Raw genomic sequence first — 19,553 nt, forward strand, 5'->3', positions numbered from 1 at the left:
TCTATGATTTCAGACTTTCGAATCTGCATGCACTGTCCGGATTCTCTGGTGTCCGGGATGGAAATGGCATCACATTGCTGTAAGTATTTAACATGCATAGTCCCAGCCAGAATCCGACTAGATGGGCCCAGCCTCACTCCATACACTTGACTCAAACGAGGCCGCTCCCATTTAGTTGCATTCTGAGCAGGACTATGCAGATCGCATTCTTGTGACCGCCGTTCCCAACTGTAACACCAAAGAATCCTCACTGCACAGAGCACGTGGTGTGAGGATTCAGAAGTCTGAAAACCGTGACTGCAGGCTTGTCATTTTAGACCGAACAACAACCCCTCTTAAATGATCCCTTTGCATAGTCTTCTTGTTGTAGCCTATATTGCCAGGCAGTTAATTTTTTATAGCTTGCCAATATATAACATTAATGTATGAAAAGTGGCCTGTTATGCTCGAACACTTGTAGTGCAGTAGATAGACATGGTGTGACACCTGCTTAGTTATTACCTGTCTTCCTCATTCAGAGACAAAGCGGCCTTTTAGACTCCATTATTGCAAAATGAAACCCCCCAAAAAATGCCACAAAGGCACATGTAAATTCGTATTTACAGCAATGTTACCAGGAAAATAATTAGTTTTGGTTTATGTGCTGAACTAGTCTTATGTACAGTTAGGTCCAGAAATATTTGGACAGTGACACAATTTTCGCGAGTTGGGCTCTGCATGCCGCCACATTGGATTTGAAATGAAACCTCTACAACAGAATTCAAGTGCTGATTGTAACGTTTAATTTGAAGGTTTGAACAAAAATATCTGATAGCAATTGTAGGGATTGTACACATTTCTTTACAAACACTCCACATTTTAGGAGGTAAAAGTAATTGGACAAATAAACCAAACTCAAACAAAATATTTTTATTTTCAATATTTTGTTGCGAATCCTTTGGAGGCAATCACTGCCTTAAGTCTGGAACCCATGGACATCACCAAACGCTGGGTTTCCTCCTTCTTAATGCTCTGCCAGGCCTTTACAGCCGCAGCCTTCAGGTCTTGCTTGTTTGTGGGTCTTTCCGTCTTAAGTCTGGATTTGAGCAAGTGAAATGCATGCTCAATTGGGTTAAGATCTGGTGATTGACTTGGCCATTGCAGAATGTTCCACTTTTTTGCACTCATGAACTCCTGGGTAGCTTTGGCTGTATGCTTGGGGTCATTGTCCATCTGTACTATGAAGCGCCGTCCGATCAACTTTGCGGCATTTGGCTGAATCTGGGCTGAAAGTATATCCCGGTACACTTCAGAATTCATCCGGCTACTCTTGTCTGCTGTTATGTCATCAATAAACACAAGCGACCCAGTGCCATTGAAAGCCATGCATGCCCATGCCATCACGTTGCTACCACCATGTTTTACAGAGGATGTGGTGTGCCTTGGATCATGTGCCGTTCCCTTTCTTCTCCAAACTTTTTTCTTCCCATCATTCTGGTACAGGTTGATCTTTGTCTCATCTGTCCATAGAGTACTTTTCCAGAACTGAGCTGGCTTCATGAGGTGTTTTTCAGCAAATTTAACTCTGGCCTGTCTATTTTTGGAATTGATGAATGGTTTTCATCTAGATGTGAACCCTTTGTATTTACTTTCATGGAGTCTTCTCTTTACTGTGGACTTAGAGACAGATACACCTACTTCACTGAGAGTGTTCTGGACTTCAGTTGATGTTGTGAACGGGTTCTTCTTCACCAAAGAAAGTATGCGGCGATCATCCACCACTGTTGTCATCCGTGGACGCCCAGGCCTTTTTGAGTTCCCAAGCTCACCAGTCAATTCCTTTTTTCTCAGAATGTACCCGACTGTTGATTTTGCTACTCCAAGCATGTCTGCTATCTCTCTGATGGATTTTTTCTTTTTTTTCCAGCCTCAGGATGTTCTGCTTCACCTCAATTGAGAGTTCCTTAGACCGCATGTTGTCTGGTCACAGCAACAGCTTCCAAATGCAAAACCACACACCTGTAATCAACCCCAGACCTTTTAACTACTTCATTGATTACAGGTTAACGAGGGAGACGCCTTCAGAGTTAATTGCAGCCCTTAGAGTCCCTTGTCCAATTACTTTTGGTCCCTTGAAAAAGAGGAGGCTATGCATTACAGAGCTATGATTCCTAAACCCTTTCTCCGATTTGGATGTGAAAACTCTCATATTGCAGCTGGGAGTGTGCACTTTCAACCCATATTATATATATATATAATTGTATTTCTGAACATGTTTTTGTAAACAGCTAAAATAACAAAACTTGTGTCACTGTCCAAATATTTCTGGACCTAACTGTATGTGAACCCCCTGAGTAAGCTGAGATACGTGTGGGACCATCACTGTACCTGGTGTTGATTTTTTTTTTTTTTTTTTTTTTTTTTTTAATTTTTCGTGTGTGTGTGTGTGTGTGTGTGTATATATGTATGTGTGTGTGTGTGTGTGTGTGTATATATATACATACATACATACATACATACATACATACATACATACATACATACATACATACTCCCCCCAAATATTGTTACCAGTCTTTTCTCTATACAGTCCTTATTATTTTTATGGTGGTGAACATTGAGGGTTTTTTTGTCTCTGGGAACGTGCGCACGGCGTCTTTTTCAGGTGGATTCCACCAGTAGAAGTGCTGTAAGAGCGCCCCATAAAATGAACATAATGCACAGCAATGTCAAAATAACATTGCAGTCTACATGTTCTGTCTTGTCTTTTCTTTTACCACTTAAGGTTTCGGAAACCCTTAAGGCTATGTGCCCACGTTGCGTCCTGTCCCTGCAGAAATTTCTGCAGCGATTTGAACAGCACACATACGCTTCAAATCGCTGCAGAAACAGTCTGTAATGAAAAGCCGATTTCATGCGCTCTGGATGCAGCCCCTCCCATAGACAGAGCGGGGGCTGCATCCAAAGCGCATCAAAGTGACATGTTGCTTTTTAGAATGCAGAGCTTCGGCAGCAGCCGAAGCGCTGCGTTCTAATACGCCACGTGGGCATGGATTAGGCACCATCTTCATAGATTGTGCTGGGGATGCATGCAGTTACGCTGTAGTGCAGAACGCAGCGTAACTGCATGAAAATACGCTACGTGGGCACATAGCCTAATAGTTTAAAATTAGCGCCAAGCTCATTGTTTGAGTGGCTTCTGCCAGGAGGCCACCATCTCTCCATACTTTGTGGTGGATCTGCTGCAAGAACAATGCCTAGATTATCGTGAAACCGCTTTTGTCTGGGAAAACTGCTGCTGCACCAGTGTCAAAAGATGCCTGTATGCATATAACCTTCAATACAGTTTTTATAGGGACTAGGAATATTTAAGGGTTTTTTTTGTGCAGTGTCTGCAATGATCCTTATTGTGCGCCCCTACCCTCCACTCCTTCTCATAGGGCATACAGATTTTACAGTGCAAAATGTTAAGTTGTACAAAAACTTCCAATATCTATTTTTATAGTTTCTAAAGATTTTATCTATTGCTTTTCCACATTTTTGGTCTGGAAATGAAATGTATAACACTATTGCATGTTTGTATTCCTTTGCAGGAGGGTTTCTTTCTGACGCTGGCTGGTATAGCGATGCTGAAAAGGTGTTTCTGTCCTGCCTACAGCTCTGTACTCTCCATAATGAAATGCTCCATTGGTTTCGGGCGGTGGAGTGCTGTGTCAGGTATATTACATTGATCTTTTCATCTACAGTGACCAAAGTTACTAAGTCAGAGTATTACAAATTCTGTGAAAGAAAAAAGTAATCTGAGCTTCCAATTCCGACCTTTCATTAGCGCATCTTCCAGACTCCTTAATAAATAATTCCTGAAAGCGCTGCATGCTAGGCAGTGTCGTAATAAGCTTAGGTGACTGCCAGGGAACAGGCATGCTTCACCAGCCTCTCTTCATATTACAGTCCTAATGGTAACAGTTTGTATGTAGAAGACCTCCATAGTGCACCGATTTTCATTGTAGCATTTTACAATGCTGGTGTATATTACATTCCTATATGTTTTTATTTGCTTGCTAGGTTGCTGCATGTTAGAAACGGGAACTGCAAATACCACCTGGGAGAAGAAACCTTCAAACTTGCTCAAAGTTACATGGAGAAGCTAGCCAAGCATGGGCAGCATGCAAACAAAGCTGCTTTGTATGGAGAGCTGTGTGCCCTGCTCTTTGCCAAGAGCCATTATGACGAGGTAGAGCCTTCATCTTGAATGCAATCTAAACTAACTCCATTTGGTGGATTTATAGCTCTGGTTCAATGTACCAGTTTACTTGACGGTCTAATCTGCTGGGATACCTTAATCCATAGTGCTCTAGGGTGCATTCAGAGTGATGTGCCAGAGTTCAGTACAACATATGCTGGAGGCTTAAGTTTTTTCACATTAGTCCAGCAAGGGTCTAATGGCAGGTTACAATTCCTTGTGCCAACAAGACACAATGTCATTTTGGGTCAGTCCTGCATATATAAAGCAAAACTGCCCAGTGATATCTGTAGTGCGGTAATATGTAAAGTGCTCGTTGCTCCGTAAAGCTTCTACCTTCTCATTAGTTCATTCAAACAAATTGTAATAAGTATCTATCAGTCAATCCAAGAAGCACTTTTTTTCCAGCAGGAAGTATTAACACATTAGTATCCAAGCGTCGTAACTAGTGTTGCGCGAGTAGTTAACTATTTATACTTGCTATGCTGTTAGCGAGTACTGTCCACTACTCGCATATTCATTAGGAGTAGCAGGCGCAATGTAAGTCAAAGGGAAATACTCACTAAGTAGCGAGTAACACGAAAGCCATGCTACTCGCACAAAAAGTACGGCTTTCAGGTTATTAGCTACTTAGCGAGTATTTCCCATTGACTTACATTGCGCCCGCTACTCCTAAAGAATATGCGAGTAGTGGAGAGTACTCACGAACAGCATAGCGAGTATGAATAGTCATCTTACTCAGTAGCTCAACACTAGTAATAACCTTTTATTTCTTCATAAACTGGTGTTTGGTCTTGTATTATGACATGACCTACCGGTATATCAAATTATCTTGTAGGAACTAGTCTTAGCTTTTGATATAGCTGTTGGAGCTCAGCCATAATACCCAACCAGACCCCCATGACAACTGATCGAAATTGCCACAGATTTCATCTTTTATACATCTGTCTAAAGCATTATGGCTCTTTTGAAATATAGCAAGAAAAATAAAAATGATTTGGTGATTTACAGTGCCTTGCAAAAGTATTCGACCCCCCCCCCCCCCTGAATTTTTCAACCTTTTCCCACATTTCAGGCTTCAAATATAAAGATAAAAATTTTAATGTTATGGTGAACGAAATTTATTGCTTATTTTAAACTTTTATAAAAAAATTGAAAATTGTGGCATGCAATTTTATTTGTCCCTTTTAATTTAATACATTGGAACGCCGCCTTTTTGCTGTGATTACAGCTGCAAGTCGCTTGGGGTATATCTCTATCAGTTTTTTGCTCATCGAGAGACTGAAATTCTTGCCCATTCTTCCTTTGCAAACAGCTCGAGCTGAGTGAGGTTGGATGGAGAGCGTTTGTTAACAGCAGTTTTCAGCTCTTTCCAGATTCTCGATTGGATTCGGGTCTGGACTTTGACTTGGCCATTCTAACACCTGGATACGTTTTATTTGTGAACCATTCCATTGTAGATTTTGCTTTGTTTGGGATCATTGTCTTGTTGGAAGACTAATCTCCATCCCAGTCTCAGGTCTTTTGCAGACTCCAACAGGTTTTCTTCCAAAATGGTCCTGTATCTGGCTCCATCCATCATCCCATCAATTTTTACCATCTTTCCTGTCCGTGCTGAAGTAAAGCAGGCCCACACCATGATGCTGCCACCACCATGTTTGACAGTGGGGATGGTGTTTTCAGGGTCATGAGCTGTGTTGCTTTTACGCCAAACATATCTTTTGGCATTGTGCTCAAAAAGTTCGTTTTTTTTTTTTTTTTTGTTTCATCTGACCAGAGCACCTTCTTTCACATGTTTGGTGTGTCTCCCAGGTGGCTTGTGGCAAACTTTAAATGACACTTTTATGGATAACTTTGATAAATGGCTTTCTTCTTTCCACTCTTCCATAAAGGCCAGATTTGTGCAGTGTACAACTACCTCTGCTGTGATCTCTGCAGTTCATCCAGAATGATCATGGGCCTCTTGGCTGCATCTCTGATTAGTCTTGTCCTTGTTTGACATAAAATGTTTGAGGGACGGCCGGGTCTTGGTAGATTTGCAGTGGTATGATACTCCTTCCATTTCAATATTATCGCTTGCACAGTGCTCCTTGGGATGTTTAAAGTTTTGGAAATCTTTTTGCAACCAAATCCGGCTTTAAACTTCTCCACAACAGTATCCTGGACCTGCCTGTTGTGTTCCTTGGTCTTCATAATGCTCTCTGTCCTTTAGGCCCCCTTCACACGTCCGTGAAAAACACGCACGTGTGTTACGGGCCTTTTTTCGGGTCCGTGTCCCGTTTTTGTGTCCGTTTTTATGGTCCGTGTGGCACCTGTGTGAATTGCGTATGCTACCCGTGTTTGTGTGTAGAACGTCCGTGTATGTGTACGTGGAATGTCCGTGTGGAATGTCCGTGTGTGTGATGCACAATGTCGTTTATAAATGTCGGCTGACAGCAGACAGAGTTGCGCGATGAGAATGAACTCGGGTGAACTTCACCCGACTTCATCCTCATACCGCGGCTCTGTCTGTGTCGAGTACTGATTAGTGGTCACCTGTGAAGGATTCACCGGTGACCGCTAATCCCACGAGTGACTGAAGTTTCCCCCCCTCTCTCATACTCACCGTTCCTCGATCCCCGGCGCCGCGCTGCACGCATTCACACTGCTGCGGCGGCTTTTACTATTTTGAAAAAGCCGGCTGCTCATTAAACAATCTCCTATTCCCTGCTTTCCCCGCCCACCGGCGCCTATGATTGGTTGCAGTGAGACACGCCCCCACACTGAGTGACAGGTGCCTCACTGCACCCAATCACAGCAGCCGGTGGGCGTGTCTATACTGTGCAGTAAAATAAATAAATAATTAAAAAAAAAAAAACGGCGTGCGGTCCCCCCCCAATTTTAATGCCAGCCAGATAAAGCCATACGGCTGAAAGCTGGTATTCTCAGGATGGGGAGCTCCACGTTATGGGGAGCCCCCCACCCTAACAATATCAGTTAGCAGCCGCCCAGAATTGCCGCATACATTATATGCGACAGTTCTGGGGCTGTACCCGGCTCTTCCCGATTTGCCCTGGTGCTTTGGCAAATCTGGGTAATAAGGAGTTAATGGCAGCCCATAGCTGCCACTAAATCCTAGATTAATCATGTCAGGCGTCTCCCCGAGATTCCTTTCATGATTAATCTGTAAATTACAGTAAATAAACACACACACACACACCAGAAAAAAATCCTTTATTAAGCTGGGTTTACACACTGCAACATCGCAAAGGACATCGCTGTAACGTCACCGGTTTGGTGACGCAATAGCGACCTCCCTAAGTTTCTGCTAAGTCTCTGGTGAGCGTTCAAACAGGCAAACCTGGCCAACAACTCAACAGCGATCCGGACCTGCAGAGCGACCTAGCTGGTTGTTTGGGGACGTTGATAAGCAGCCTTTTGAAAGGGAAGTTGCTAACAAAGTCGCTGCAAAGTCTTCACACACTGAAACTTCATGCTGCACAGCGGGAAACAAAGGACCTAGGAATGGTCCTGAACGATTTGTAACGATTACAACTTCACAGCAGGGGCCGGGTCGCTCATAGGTTTCACACACTGCAACATCGCAAACCACATCGCTATTGCGTCACAAAACCGGTGACGTTACAGCGATGTCGTTTGAGATGTTGCAGTGTGTAAACCCAGCTTAAGAAATAAAAAACACACACATATACCCTGGTTCAACAATTTAATCAGCCCGAAAAAGCCCTCCATGTCCGGTGTCATCCAGGATGGTCCAGCGTCGCATCCAGCTCTGCTGCATGGAGGTGACAGGAGCTGTAGAAGACACCGCCGCTCCGGTCACCTCCACGCAGCAACTGAGGTGAGAAGCGCGATCAGCTGAGCTGTCACTGAGGTTACCCGCTGTCACTGGATCCAAAAAATATAAGACAGTGTCTTATTTTTGGAAAAACACGGTAACATGAATCACTTTCTCTCAGTGCCGGCATACTTCCGGCATTGAGAGTAAAGCAAGCGTATCTGCAGTTCTCAGCACTGTAGCAGAGAGCTACAGATCTGGCAGAGCGATCAGATTGCTGGTCCATATACTCACCTAGGGGGACTAGTAAAATAAAAAAAAAAAAGTGAAAAAAAAAAAAATTTAAACGCCACTCCCCTTCCCCCCCCCCCCCCCCCAAAAAAAGTAAAAGTTCAAATCACCCCTTTGAAAAATTAAAGGGTTAGAAAAAAAAATAGACATATTTGGTATTGCCGCTTTCAGAAATGGACGATCTATCAAAATGCAAAATTAATCTGATTGGTAAACTGTGTAGCGGCAAAAAAATTCCAAATGCCAAAATTACGTTTTTTGGTCTCCGCAAGTTTTGCGCAAAATTCAATAACAGGCGATCAAAACATAGTATCTGCGCAAAAATGGTAACCTTAGAATCATCAGCTCAAGACACAAAAAATAAGCCATCATTGAGCCATAAAATGAGAATGCTATGGGTTTTGGAAAATGGTGCAAAACGTACACCACTTTTATTGCACAAGCTTGTGAATTTTTTTTTAACTCCTTAGATACAAGTAAACCTATACATGTTTGGTGTCTACAAACTCGCACCGACCTCAGGCATCACAAAAACACATCAGGTTTACCATATAGTGAACACTGTGAATAAAATAACCCAAAAACTATTGTGCGATCACACTTTTTTTTGCAGTTTTTCCACACTTGGATTTTTTTTGCTATTTTCCAGTACACCATATGGTAAAACGTATGGTTTCATTTAAAATACAACTCGTCCCGCAAAAAACAAGCCCTCATATGGCAAGATTGACAGAAAAATAAAACAGTTACAGCTCTCGGAAGAAGGGGAGCAAAAAACAAAACTGAAAACGCTCTGGGGCTGAAGGGGTTAAAGGGTTATCCCTTTTATAAATAGGATAGCAGATAACTTGCTGGCACTGCAACAGCAGAGGTGCTAATCCTACCTAATCTATTCATTCATTGTCTAATGGTGGTGTCACACATAGCGACGCAGCAGCGATCTGACCTTATCAGGATCGCTGCTGCGTCGTTACATGGTCGCTGGTGAGCTGTCAGGCAGATCTCACCAGCGACCAGTGACCAGCCCCCAGCCAGCAGCGACGCATGGAAGCGTAACTAAGGTAAATATCGGGTAATCAAGGAAAGCACTTCTCTTGGTTATCCGATATTTACCTTAGTTACTAGCGTCCGCCGCTCTCACGCTGCCAGTGCCTGCTCCCTGTTCCCTTCACTCCTAGCCAGAGTACACATCGGGTTAATTACCTGATGTGTACTCCAGCTACGTATGCAGGGAGCCGGCACTGGCAGCGTGAGAGCGGCGGACGCTAGTAACTAAGGTAAATATCGGGTAACCAAGGAAAGGGCTTCTTGGTTACCTGATGTTTACCTTGGTTACAGCTTACCGTAGGCTGCCAGATGACAGCTCCCTGCTCGCTTCAGTTCGTCGCTCTCTCGCTGTCACACACACAGCGATGTGTGCTTCACAGCGGGAGAGCAACGTCCAAAAAATGAAGCAGGACATTCAGCAACGAGCAGCGACCTCACAGCAGGGGCCAAGTCGATCCTGGATGTCGCATACAGCTACGTCACAGAAAATGGTGACTTAGCAGCGACGTTGTCGTTATGTGTGACACCACCTTAAGGGCCTGCCAGAAATGGCTAGGCACTGTGCTCTGCAGAGCCAGAGACAATGTATGGAGTGTAGGCAGAGCAATGCACACCTCGGCTCCATTCAGATCATTGCTATGGAGCTCCTTTTTTTTTTTTTTTTTTTTTTAGGATCTCTCCATCCATTCACTGTGTAGCAGACAGAGCTCTAAATTTTGCACTGACTGTGCCTGGTATTGCAGCTCACTGCTCATCGGGGGCTTTCAAATTACAGATCTGCAATACCAGGCATAGCAACTACTTAAGCGCCATCTACTAAATTGTTTTATATTTAACATAGGCCCATAGGGGTATTTAAACAAACAAACAAAAATTACTCTAATGGAAGAAGCTAGGAGATCAGCTGACGAAAGGGACCATTTTTAGTGCAAAGGAAATGAAAATGCAGCGGTCAACCCCGTTAATGTACAGAGCAGTAATAGTGCCTGGTAACCGAACAAAATCACCCAATTACTGATGTGTGCTGGAAACTGATCTGATATTAATGGCACCGTTGGCCCCAGAAACCAGTATGTATACGTGAGCCTGCGTTTTATAGAGATCTGTTTTGTTTTTATTATGACATGAATGAAACATTCCCTGTTTTGTATTATTACTAGGCTTATAAATGGTGTATAGAAGCCATGAAAGAAATTACCAGTGGCCTTCCTGTGAAGGTGATAGTAGACGTTTTGAGGCAGGCATCGAAGGTATGTGTGAGCTTTACATACTACAATGGACATGTAACGTGCACCTGTAATGTTCTAAGGCATGGCCGAACACTGTTTAAGAGATGATATACCGTGTCTTGTATAACACCTTACCTTTTCCATCAAAGCAATTCTGAGAGAAGGGGAAACCCAAAAAAATCATTGTTTGTAGCATACTGATATGTAAAGTGTTATATTGTGGGTTCTGCTCTGAAAGCATATACATTTCTATATACAGACCAAACCTATTCAGACTCTTAGAAAACAGCAAGTGCAGTAATGTATTCATTTAGTACATTAAATGACTCCCATCTGAAAACTGTAATGTAGTTGTTCTTGTATACAAAATACGGCACTGATGGTATGGTGAGGTGCCCGGATAGGATCCAACTCCGTAGTACAAACAAAACAAAGAATCCGGCACTCAAATTTTGCACAAGTAAGTCAATAATTTTAATGTGGCAAAAAATGGTGTACAACAATGCAGTGTTTCGGTTTGAGGAAAGTTTCTTTGAAACCGAAACGTCACGGTGTTGTGCACCATTTATTGCTACCTGAAAATTGACTCACTCATGCAAAATTTGAGTGCCAGATTCTTTTTTTGTTTGTAGATGTTTTTATTTATACTCTTTTTTTTTTTTTTTTTTTTTTTTTTTTTTTTTTTTTTTTTTAGCGCATTTTTTATAATTCTGATTTTTAATTCAGGGTTGCACGACCTGTGACTCCGCAGCTACCTGAAGCCCAGAATACTTTTCTGTGTGGCCCTCAACCATCTAGTCACAGTCAGGCTTTGCAGTGTCTGATAGGTGCTCACATGTGTTTTGCATGTCCGGGAGAAGAGGAGTGGTGGGTAGCTACAAAGGGAATGGTACCAATGTTGGTGTGTGGTCATCTCTGGGACCTCCATATTTCGGCAAAATTGAGCCAATTTCTCCCTGTTCTAAAATAGGGTGGCAGGTCAAATGCCCGGCCAAGGCTCCATTCATTCTTCTGCGAGTCTGCTGGAAAAAGCAGAGTACAACACTCTGCAGCCCAATGAAAAATGAATGGCGCAGCGGTTAAGCAGGTGCCCTGCCAGTCGGTATGGGCCTAGCAGTCAGCTCCCACAATTAACAAGTTATCACCTATCCTGTAGATAAGTGCTAACTTGTGTTCACTAGGCAACCCCTCCATCTCCGCGAGCATAAATTGATATGCTGTGACTTGGGAAGCCACGCTGCATGTCAATTTACACTGCAGAAAAAAGCACAGTGGGCAGGAGATTTCTAGAAATCCCATCCACTGTGCTTGTACTGTACAACGCAGCATTTTGGACACCATGATAACACATTGCCTCCAAAAAGCTGGTAACACTGATTGTGGGCACACAGCCTTAGGATCTATGCTACAAAAGGATTACAAGCCAATCTAGTTTTTGTGTTTGCCCATAGGAATGTATGTAGTGTGGCCCCACAAAAAGGAAGAAAGGCAAAGTACACCATATAGTGTTTTTTTTAATTTTATTAGCTGTTCTGGACACCCTAGATTTTGTAGGGCAGTATGTTGTCTTGTTGTGGGGCATAATTCAACTATCAGACATTAACGTTGACCAAACCCAACCTGAACAGATAGAAAATGTTTGAGATGTCTGACTATTTGAATCTGGCGGCATGGGAAGAAAATAACATCCAATAACAGATTACACTTGTCAGATTTTGTTTGCTTTGGTACAAGAGAACTTTGAGTCCAAAATGTGTTTAATATTAGTTATTCTTTTTCAAGACACATGATTGAATGACTTCTCCGTTATAACGGTGGGCACCAGTCCCATGGATAACGGACTTCTAAATTCTATTTCTTTTTAAAACTTTTGAAAAATGACATGACCGTTTTATTTAATGGATCTTAATGCTCATTTTAGGCTTGTGTAGTGAAGCGAGAGTTCAAGAAAGCTGAACAGTTAATAAAGCATGCAGTATACCTTGCCAGGTAAGTTGTGTTCTGAAGCCTTTACTGTTTGGAAAGGATTTTTTTTTTTTTTCCCCATATTTAATATTATTTTTGTATTTTTCTTATCGTTTAGGGAAAATTTTGGGCCCAAGCATCCCAAATATTCTGATACTTTACTAGATTATGGATTTTACCTTCTGAATGTTGACAACATATGCCAGTCTGTTGCAATATATCAGGTACATGGTTAATTTTCCTACTCACTGCTGACCATTTAGAGTCAGAACCGTTTCAAATTGTATATTCTATAGTCCAAGCATCTAAAGAAGAAAAAGGTGACATTTTATTCGCAGTATGCCATCCCAAAAGTTTGAAAAATGTGTTACTCAAAAAGCACAATCATCTTACTTTAGCGTGCCATATATAACTCATAGCTCTACTAAAATATTTTTTTTGATCCTAAAAAAAATTCCTCTGACTGATTTTAGACTGCCCTTGACATCAGACAGTCAGTATTTGGAGGAAAAAATATCCACGTGGCAACAGCTCATGAAGACTTGGCCTACTCCTCTTATGTTCATCAGTACAGTTCAGGGAAATTTGATAATGCTTTGTGAGTATTCCCCATCATTTTTCGTAGTTGTCATGAATAAAGCTTCCTTTTATGTAATTGTATAATGCACTACTCATGAGAAAAATCTAGTTTTTTTTTTTTTTTTTTTTTGATTGCACTGCTATAGGCTAGGTAGAAGTATTGTCTTTTTTTTTTCCCTTTCCTTTCCTTGGGGTTTGGGGCACTGGAATACTGTTTAAGTGATGGAATTTCTTAGCAATCATGTCTCTTAACACCAGAAGTCCGAGGAATTTCGAGCTCCATAGGGTTCCAATGGTAGAAATGTTAAATGACCCCTCTCTGGGACTTCTAGTGTTAATTAGTAAAATGCATCTGGGTTTATTACCCATTCTTCTTAATGTACGTTTTGATCTGACACAATTTACGTTTTGTTAAAGATTTCATGCTGAACGTGCCATAGATATCATCACTCATATACTCCCAGAAGACCATCTTTTATTAGCTTCTTCAAAAAGAGTTAAAGGTATGCACAATGTCCAGATTTGTAACTTTGTTTTCTTCTCTTACTCTATTTGCTGGAAAAATGGTATGTTAATAATCCTAATAACATTTAAGGCCTCTTCATGCAATAAAACTAGCTTTTTTGGCAAAAGGGCTCTATGTACAGGTAGGGCTTCAGTTAGGCCACATGCACACAGTTGAGTATTTGGTGAGGTTTTTTTTATCTCCAGTATTTAAGTCCATGTGCATACATTCAGTATTTGGTGAGTTTCTTACCTCAGTATATGTAAGGCCATGTGCATACATTCAGTATTTGGTGAGTTTCTTACCTCAGTATATGTAAGGCCATGTGCATACATTCAGTATTTGGTGAGTTTCTTACCTCAGTATATGTAAGGCCATGTGCATACATTCAATATTTGGTGAGTTTCTTACCTCAGTATATGTAAGGCCATGTGCATACATTCAGTATTTGGTGAGTTTATTACCTCAGTATATGTAAGGCCATGTGCATACATTTAGTATTTTGTGAGTTTATTACCTCAGTATATGTAAGGCCATGTGCATACATTTAGTATTTGGTGAGTTTATTACCTCAGTATATGTAAGGCCATGTGCATACATTTAGTATTTGGTGAGTTTCTTACCTCAGTATATGGAAGGCCATGTGCATACATTTAGTATTTGGTGAGTTTCTTACCTCAGTATATGGAAGGCCATGTGCATACATTCAATATTTGGTGAGTTTCTTACCTCAGTATATGTAAGGCCATGTGCATACATTCAGTATTTGGTGAGTTTATTACCTCAGTATATGTAAGGCCATGTGCATACATTCAGTATTTGGTGAGTTTATTACCTCAGTATATGTAAGGCCATGTGCATACATTCAGTATTTGGTGAGTTTATTACCTCAGTATATGTAAGGCCATGTGCATACATTCAGTATTTGGTGAGTTTCTTACCTCAGTATATGTAAGGCCATGTGCATACATTCAGTATTTGGTGAGTTTCTTACCTCAGTATATGCAAGGCCATGTGCTTACATTCAGTATTTGGTGAGTTGTTTTTTTTACCTCAGTATATGTAGGGCCACGTGCACATGTACAGTATTTGGTAAGTTTTTACCTCAGTATTTGTAAGGCCACGTGCACACGCTGAATATTTGAGTTTTTCTTATTTCCGTATTTGTAAGGTCTTGTGCATGTTGAGTATTTGAGTTTTTACCTCCATTATTTGTAAGCTAAAAGCAGGAGTGGGTAAAAAAAAAATAAAGAAATGGAGCATGTGTATTTTTTCTTTTATACTTTTCTACTGATTTGTTCCATTCCTGGTTTTAGCTTAAAAATACTAAGGTAAATTACTGACCAAGTAATGAATGTCTGCATATGGCTGAAGATGAAGACCATGGTATTATGCAGTTTGCTACAGTTTTTGGCGTGGCTTCAATGTTTCCTTGAATAATTGTCGCAAGGTTGCAGAAGGAAACATTCAATTGTCACATTTTTGCAGCTATTTTAGGGGCAATTATATATTATGAAGCCTTTATCTAGAACAGAGGCAAAATGAATAGCAGCATGCTTTAAGTAAATGTAAAACGTTCTGTCACACTGTATGAAGGGAGGTGCTCAAGCTACAAGCAGTGTAGCTTCAGAGTGCAGTTAGCAGGCCAGACGGGAGTAGAGTAGTCAGTAAACCAGGTCAGCAACAGGAGGTCTCATCACAATAGCACAGGGATAATCAAATTGTGGTCAGGTGATAGCCAAGGGTAGGAAGGCGGGAAGTCACGTATGCAACAGAGGGGAGTGATGGATCCAAAGTTAGGAACGAGGATACAGGTCAGATGCCGGGAAGTCAAAGTACAAATAAGGGAGGACGACAGCTCGGGACCGGAATAAGACAGACAGGGATGGGTACACAGTGGACAGGAGCGGGTAGTCATTGACCGGTACAGACGGATGAACGGAGGAGAGTACGGGTCAGAACAATCAACTCACCAGAGCCAATAACACACGCTGCAGAGCATAAACTATCACTGGCACTGATCCGGAGGTGCAATACCAGGATATAGTGTCTGAGAAACTGGAGTGAGGCAGGGAGGAGTTAACCCCTGACATGACCAGGCTGGAGCTAGGTGAAATAATCAAACCACAGCAGCTGACGCAGACCTGGATCATGATACGTTCACTGAAAGCTGTGGTTAGGCGCCTCAACAATCTGAGTTTTAGCCGTTTACACTAGACTGTGTGTGTATATAGATATAGATAGATATTAGTATTTTCACACATTTTATTTTTTGCTATGGCTTGGTTAATATTTCTGTTTTAATATATGTAACATTCTCTCCTGTTCTGCACCCTAAAGCACTAATCTTAGAAGAGATAGCTATAGATTGTCATAACAAGGAGACTGAACAAAAACTTCTTCAAGAAGCTCATGATCTTCACCTTTCTTCACTACAACTTGCTAAAAAGGCCTTCGGTGAGTTCAATGTACAGACCGCAAAACACTACGGAAATCTTGGCAGGCTGTATCAGTCCATGAGAAAGTTTAAGGTGAGCATAAGCTTTCAGACTCCTTTATTTTGTCCCTTCTGACAATTCCCATAGGGTAATGTTTTTTTTTCTCTCATTTTAAAGATTTATTCTGTAATGTAAAGTGTGTATATGCTACTCCAATCCCACCATCGCCTGTTGTGATTGGTGGATTCTGGGTTATATATTAGTTGTATTTACATAAAATGATGCTTCTAGTCTCTTACATAATTGTCCACTTTGTAACTTGCCACTTAGGAGGCTGAGGAAATGCACATCAAGGCAATTCAAATTAAGGAGCAACTACTTGGCCAAGAAGACTATGAAGTAGCGCTATCGGTAGGACATCTGGCCTCTCTGTATAATTATGACATGAACCTGTATGAAAATGCCGAGAAGCTCTACCTTCGGTCTATAGCAATTGGTATGTACAGCTTCCATTCTAATGCCTTTTAGGCCTCGTTCAAACATGTTTTTCACATTCATGGTTTTCACAAATAAAACATATCCATTATAATCTATTTAACTATTCAAATGTTTGGTTCTTTTTTTTTTTTTTTTTTTTTTTTTTTTCCTTACCGTTTTTTTAAACGGTAACTCCACCAATGTTAAAGGAGGGCTCCTCCAATGATAAAGGGGAACTCGTGATATTAATGTCGTCTTTGACTATAAATAATGAGTATCCAATACTAAATGACACCTTAGCAATTCTTGTTCCTATGAGACAAAACTATATAATAAAGATTTTCTTTATCGTTCCTATGGGAGTCCCAGACACTGGGTGTATAGCTTCTGCCTCCGGAGGACACACAAAGTACTACACTAAAAAGTGTAGCTCCTCCCTCTGAGCCTATACACCCCCTGGAGAACCAGATCTAGCCAGTTCATTGCTTTGTGTTCATGAGGCATACATTCACACATGCATTCTCAGGACTGGCCCAGGAAAGTGACTCAGATGTTAGTGATTTGATTGCGTCCATTAATTCAGTACTGGACCTCAATCCGCCAGTATCAGAGGAGCAACCCTCTCTGGCAGAAAAGCACCAGTTTACCTTGCCTAAGAGGACAAGGAGTGTGTTCTTTAACCACTCCAGTTTTCAGGCCACTGTGACCCAAGCCTAGGGCCTGTCCTGACAAACGCTTCCCAAAGCGTGGTTCTGATGACCGTTTTCCCTTTCCACCTGAGGTGGTCAAGGAGTGGGCTCATTCACCAAAGGTAGACCCTCCAGTGTCTAGACTCTCAGCCCGGACCGTTGTATCAGTGGCTGATGGCACCTCTCTTAAGGATTCCACTGACCGCCAGGTTGACCTTCTGGCCAAATCTGTATATGAGGCGGCAGGGGCCTCGTTCTCCCCATCTTTTGCAGCAGTGTGGGCTCTCAAAGCCATCTCTGCTTCTCTAGAGGAGATGCATTCCCTCACCAGGGAATCTATGCCCGAAATGGTTGCCTTAACTTCCCAAGCTTCAGCTTTTTCATCCTATGCCATGTCTGCCATGCTGGAGGCTTCTCACCGTACTGCGGTGGCTTCGGCTAATTCCCTCGCTATCCGCAGGATCTTGTGGCTTCGAGAGTGGAAGGCAGATGCTTCTTCAAAGAAGTACCTTGCTGGGCTCCCTTTTTCTTGGTCCAGGCTATTTGGTGAACAACTGGATGAAATTATTAAGGAAGCTACTGGCGGGAAGAGTACTTCCATGCCACAAACCAAAACCAGGAAACCTGTCCAGGGTAGGAACCAGTCGAGGTTTCGTTCCTTTCGTTCCTCCAACTGGTCGTCCTCTAAGCCCTCGGCCTCGTCCACTAACTCAGCCAAGGACCAGAAATCCAACTGGCGCCCAAAAGCGCGTCCACAGAAGACCGCAGGAGCTGCTGCCACTAAGGCAGCCTCCTCTTGACTATCTGTCCGCGCCAGCAACGTCCTTAGTCGGTGGCAGGCTCTCCCACTTTGGCGACGTGTGGTTTCAATACGTCTCCGATCAGTGGGTCCGGGATATCATCTCCCACGGCTACCGGATAGAATTCTCTTCCAGCCCGCCAAACAGATTTTTTCTGTCAACTCCCCCCTGCTCCAAGGCCGCCGCCTTCTCTCAGGCCGTGGCATCCTTGCAGGCCAACGGAGTAATTGTACCGGTTCCCGCCCGGGAACGGTTCAGAGGTTTCTACTCAAATCTCTTCCTAGTCCCCAAAAAGGACGGTTCCTTCCGGCCCATCCTGGATCTCAAGATTCTCAACAAGCATGTTCAGGTGCGGCATTTTCGCATGGAGTCTCTGCGATCAGTCATTGCCTCAATGACCCAAGGGGATTTCCTGGCATCCATCGACATCAGAGATGCCTATCTGCATGTGCCAATTGCAGTTTCACACCAGCGTTGGCTACGTTTTGCAATCGGAGAGGATCATTTCCAATTCGTGGCTCTCCCCTTCGGGTTAGCCACGGCCCCTTGGGTGTTCACCAAGGTCATGGCAGCAGTGGTTGCGGTTCTGCACCTCCAGGGGTTGGCAGTGATTCCTTACCTGGACGACCTTCTAGTCAAGGCTTCATCCAGCGCAGACTGTCAGCGGAGTGTCTCGCTCACTCTCGCCACTCTAGCCCAATTCGGGTGGCTTGTCAATCTGCCCAAATCCACTCTGACTCCGACCCAAAGGCTCACGTACCTAGGGATGCAGTTCGAGACTCTGCCGGCACTTGTGAAGCTGCCCTTAGTCAAACAGCAGTCCCTCCAACTGGCGGTGCGCTCTCTGCTGAGGCCCCGCCGTCATTCCATCAGGCACCTAATGCAGGTGCTGGGTCAGATGGTGGCATCGATGGAGGCTGTTCCCTTTGCCCAGTTCCATCTGCGTCCTCTGCAGCTGGACATTCTCCGCTGTTGGGACAAGCGGACTTCCTCCTTGCACAGGCTAGTGGCTCTGTCGCCACAGACCAGGAGCTCTCTTCAGTGGTGGCTTCGGCCCCTCTCTCTGTCTCAGGGGTGCTCCTTCCTGGCCCCGTCCTGGGTGATCCTCACCACGGATGCCAGTCTATCCGGCTGGGGAGCGGTATGTCTCCACCACCGAGCGCAGGGCACTTGGACTCCGTCTGAGTCAGCCCTCTCGATCAATGTGCTGGAAACCAGAGCTGTGCTTCTAGCTCTCCTAGCCTTTCACCACCTGTTGGCGGGCAAGTACATCCGAGTACAGTCAGACAACGCGACAGCGGTTGCCTACATCAATCACCAAGGCGGGACACGCAGCCGCCTGGCAATGTTGGAGGTTCAACGCATCCTTCAATGGACGGAGGACTCAAAGTCCACCATATCCGCAGTCCACATCCCAGGTGTGGAAAACTGGGAAGCAGATTATCTGAGCCGTCAAACCGTGGACAGTGGCGAGTGGTCCCTGCATCCGGCAGTGTTTCAGTCAATCTGCCGCAAGTGGGGCACTCCGGAAGT

The 19,553-nt window shown here is 43.2% G+C and overlaps 1 protein-coding gene across 1 annotated transcript in view; it reads left to right on the forward strand.

The window, feature by feature from the left end:
- APPBP2 (amyloid beta precursor protein binding protein 2) overlaps nucleotides 1–19,553 on the forward strand; it is an 84,343-nt gene that overhangs the window by 32,980 nt on the left and 31,810 nt on the right. Inside the window, exons 4-12 of the mRNA XM_075336245.1 lie at nucleotides 3,573–3,696; nucleotides 4,045–4,213; nucleotides 10,499–10,588; nucleotides 12,489–12,556; nucleotides 12,651–12,756; nucleotides 13,006–13,130; nucleotides 13,529–13,614; nucleotides 15,957–16,147; nucleotides 16,385–16,550. Of these exons, the coding sequence (XP_075192360.1) occupies nucleotides 3,573–3,696; nucleotides 4,045–4,213; nucleotides 10,499–10,588; nucleotides 12,489–12,556; nucleotides 12,651–12,756; nucleotides 13,006–13,130; nucleotides 13,529–13,614; nucleotides 15,957–16,147; nucleotides 16,385–16,550 (1,125 nt within the window). The remainder of the gene's footprint in view (nucleotides 1–3,572; nucleotides 3,697–4,044; nucleotides 4,214–10,498; nucleotides 10,589–12,488; nucleotides 12,557–12,650; nucleotides 12,757–13,005; nucleotides 13,131–13,528; nucleotides 13,615–15,956; nucleotides 16,148–16,384; nucleotides 16,551–19,553) is intronic.

The sequence above is a fragment of the Anomaloglossus baeobatrachus genome, chromosome 2 (genome assembly GCF_048569485.1).
Source record: "Anomaloglossus baeobatrachus isolate aAnoBae1 chromosome 2, aAnoBae1.hap1, whole genome shotgun sequence".
Lineage (NCBI taxonomy): Eukaryota > Metazoa > Chordata > Amphibia > Anura > Aromobatidae > Anomaloglossus > Anomaloglossus baeobatrachus.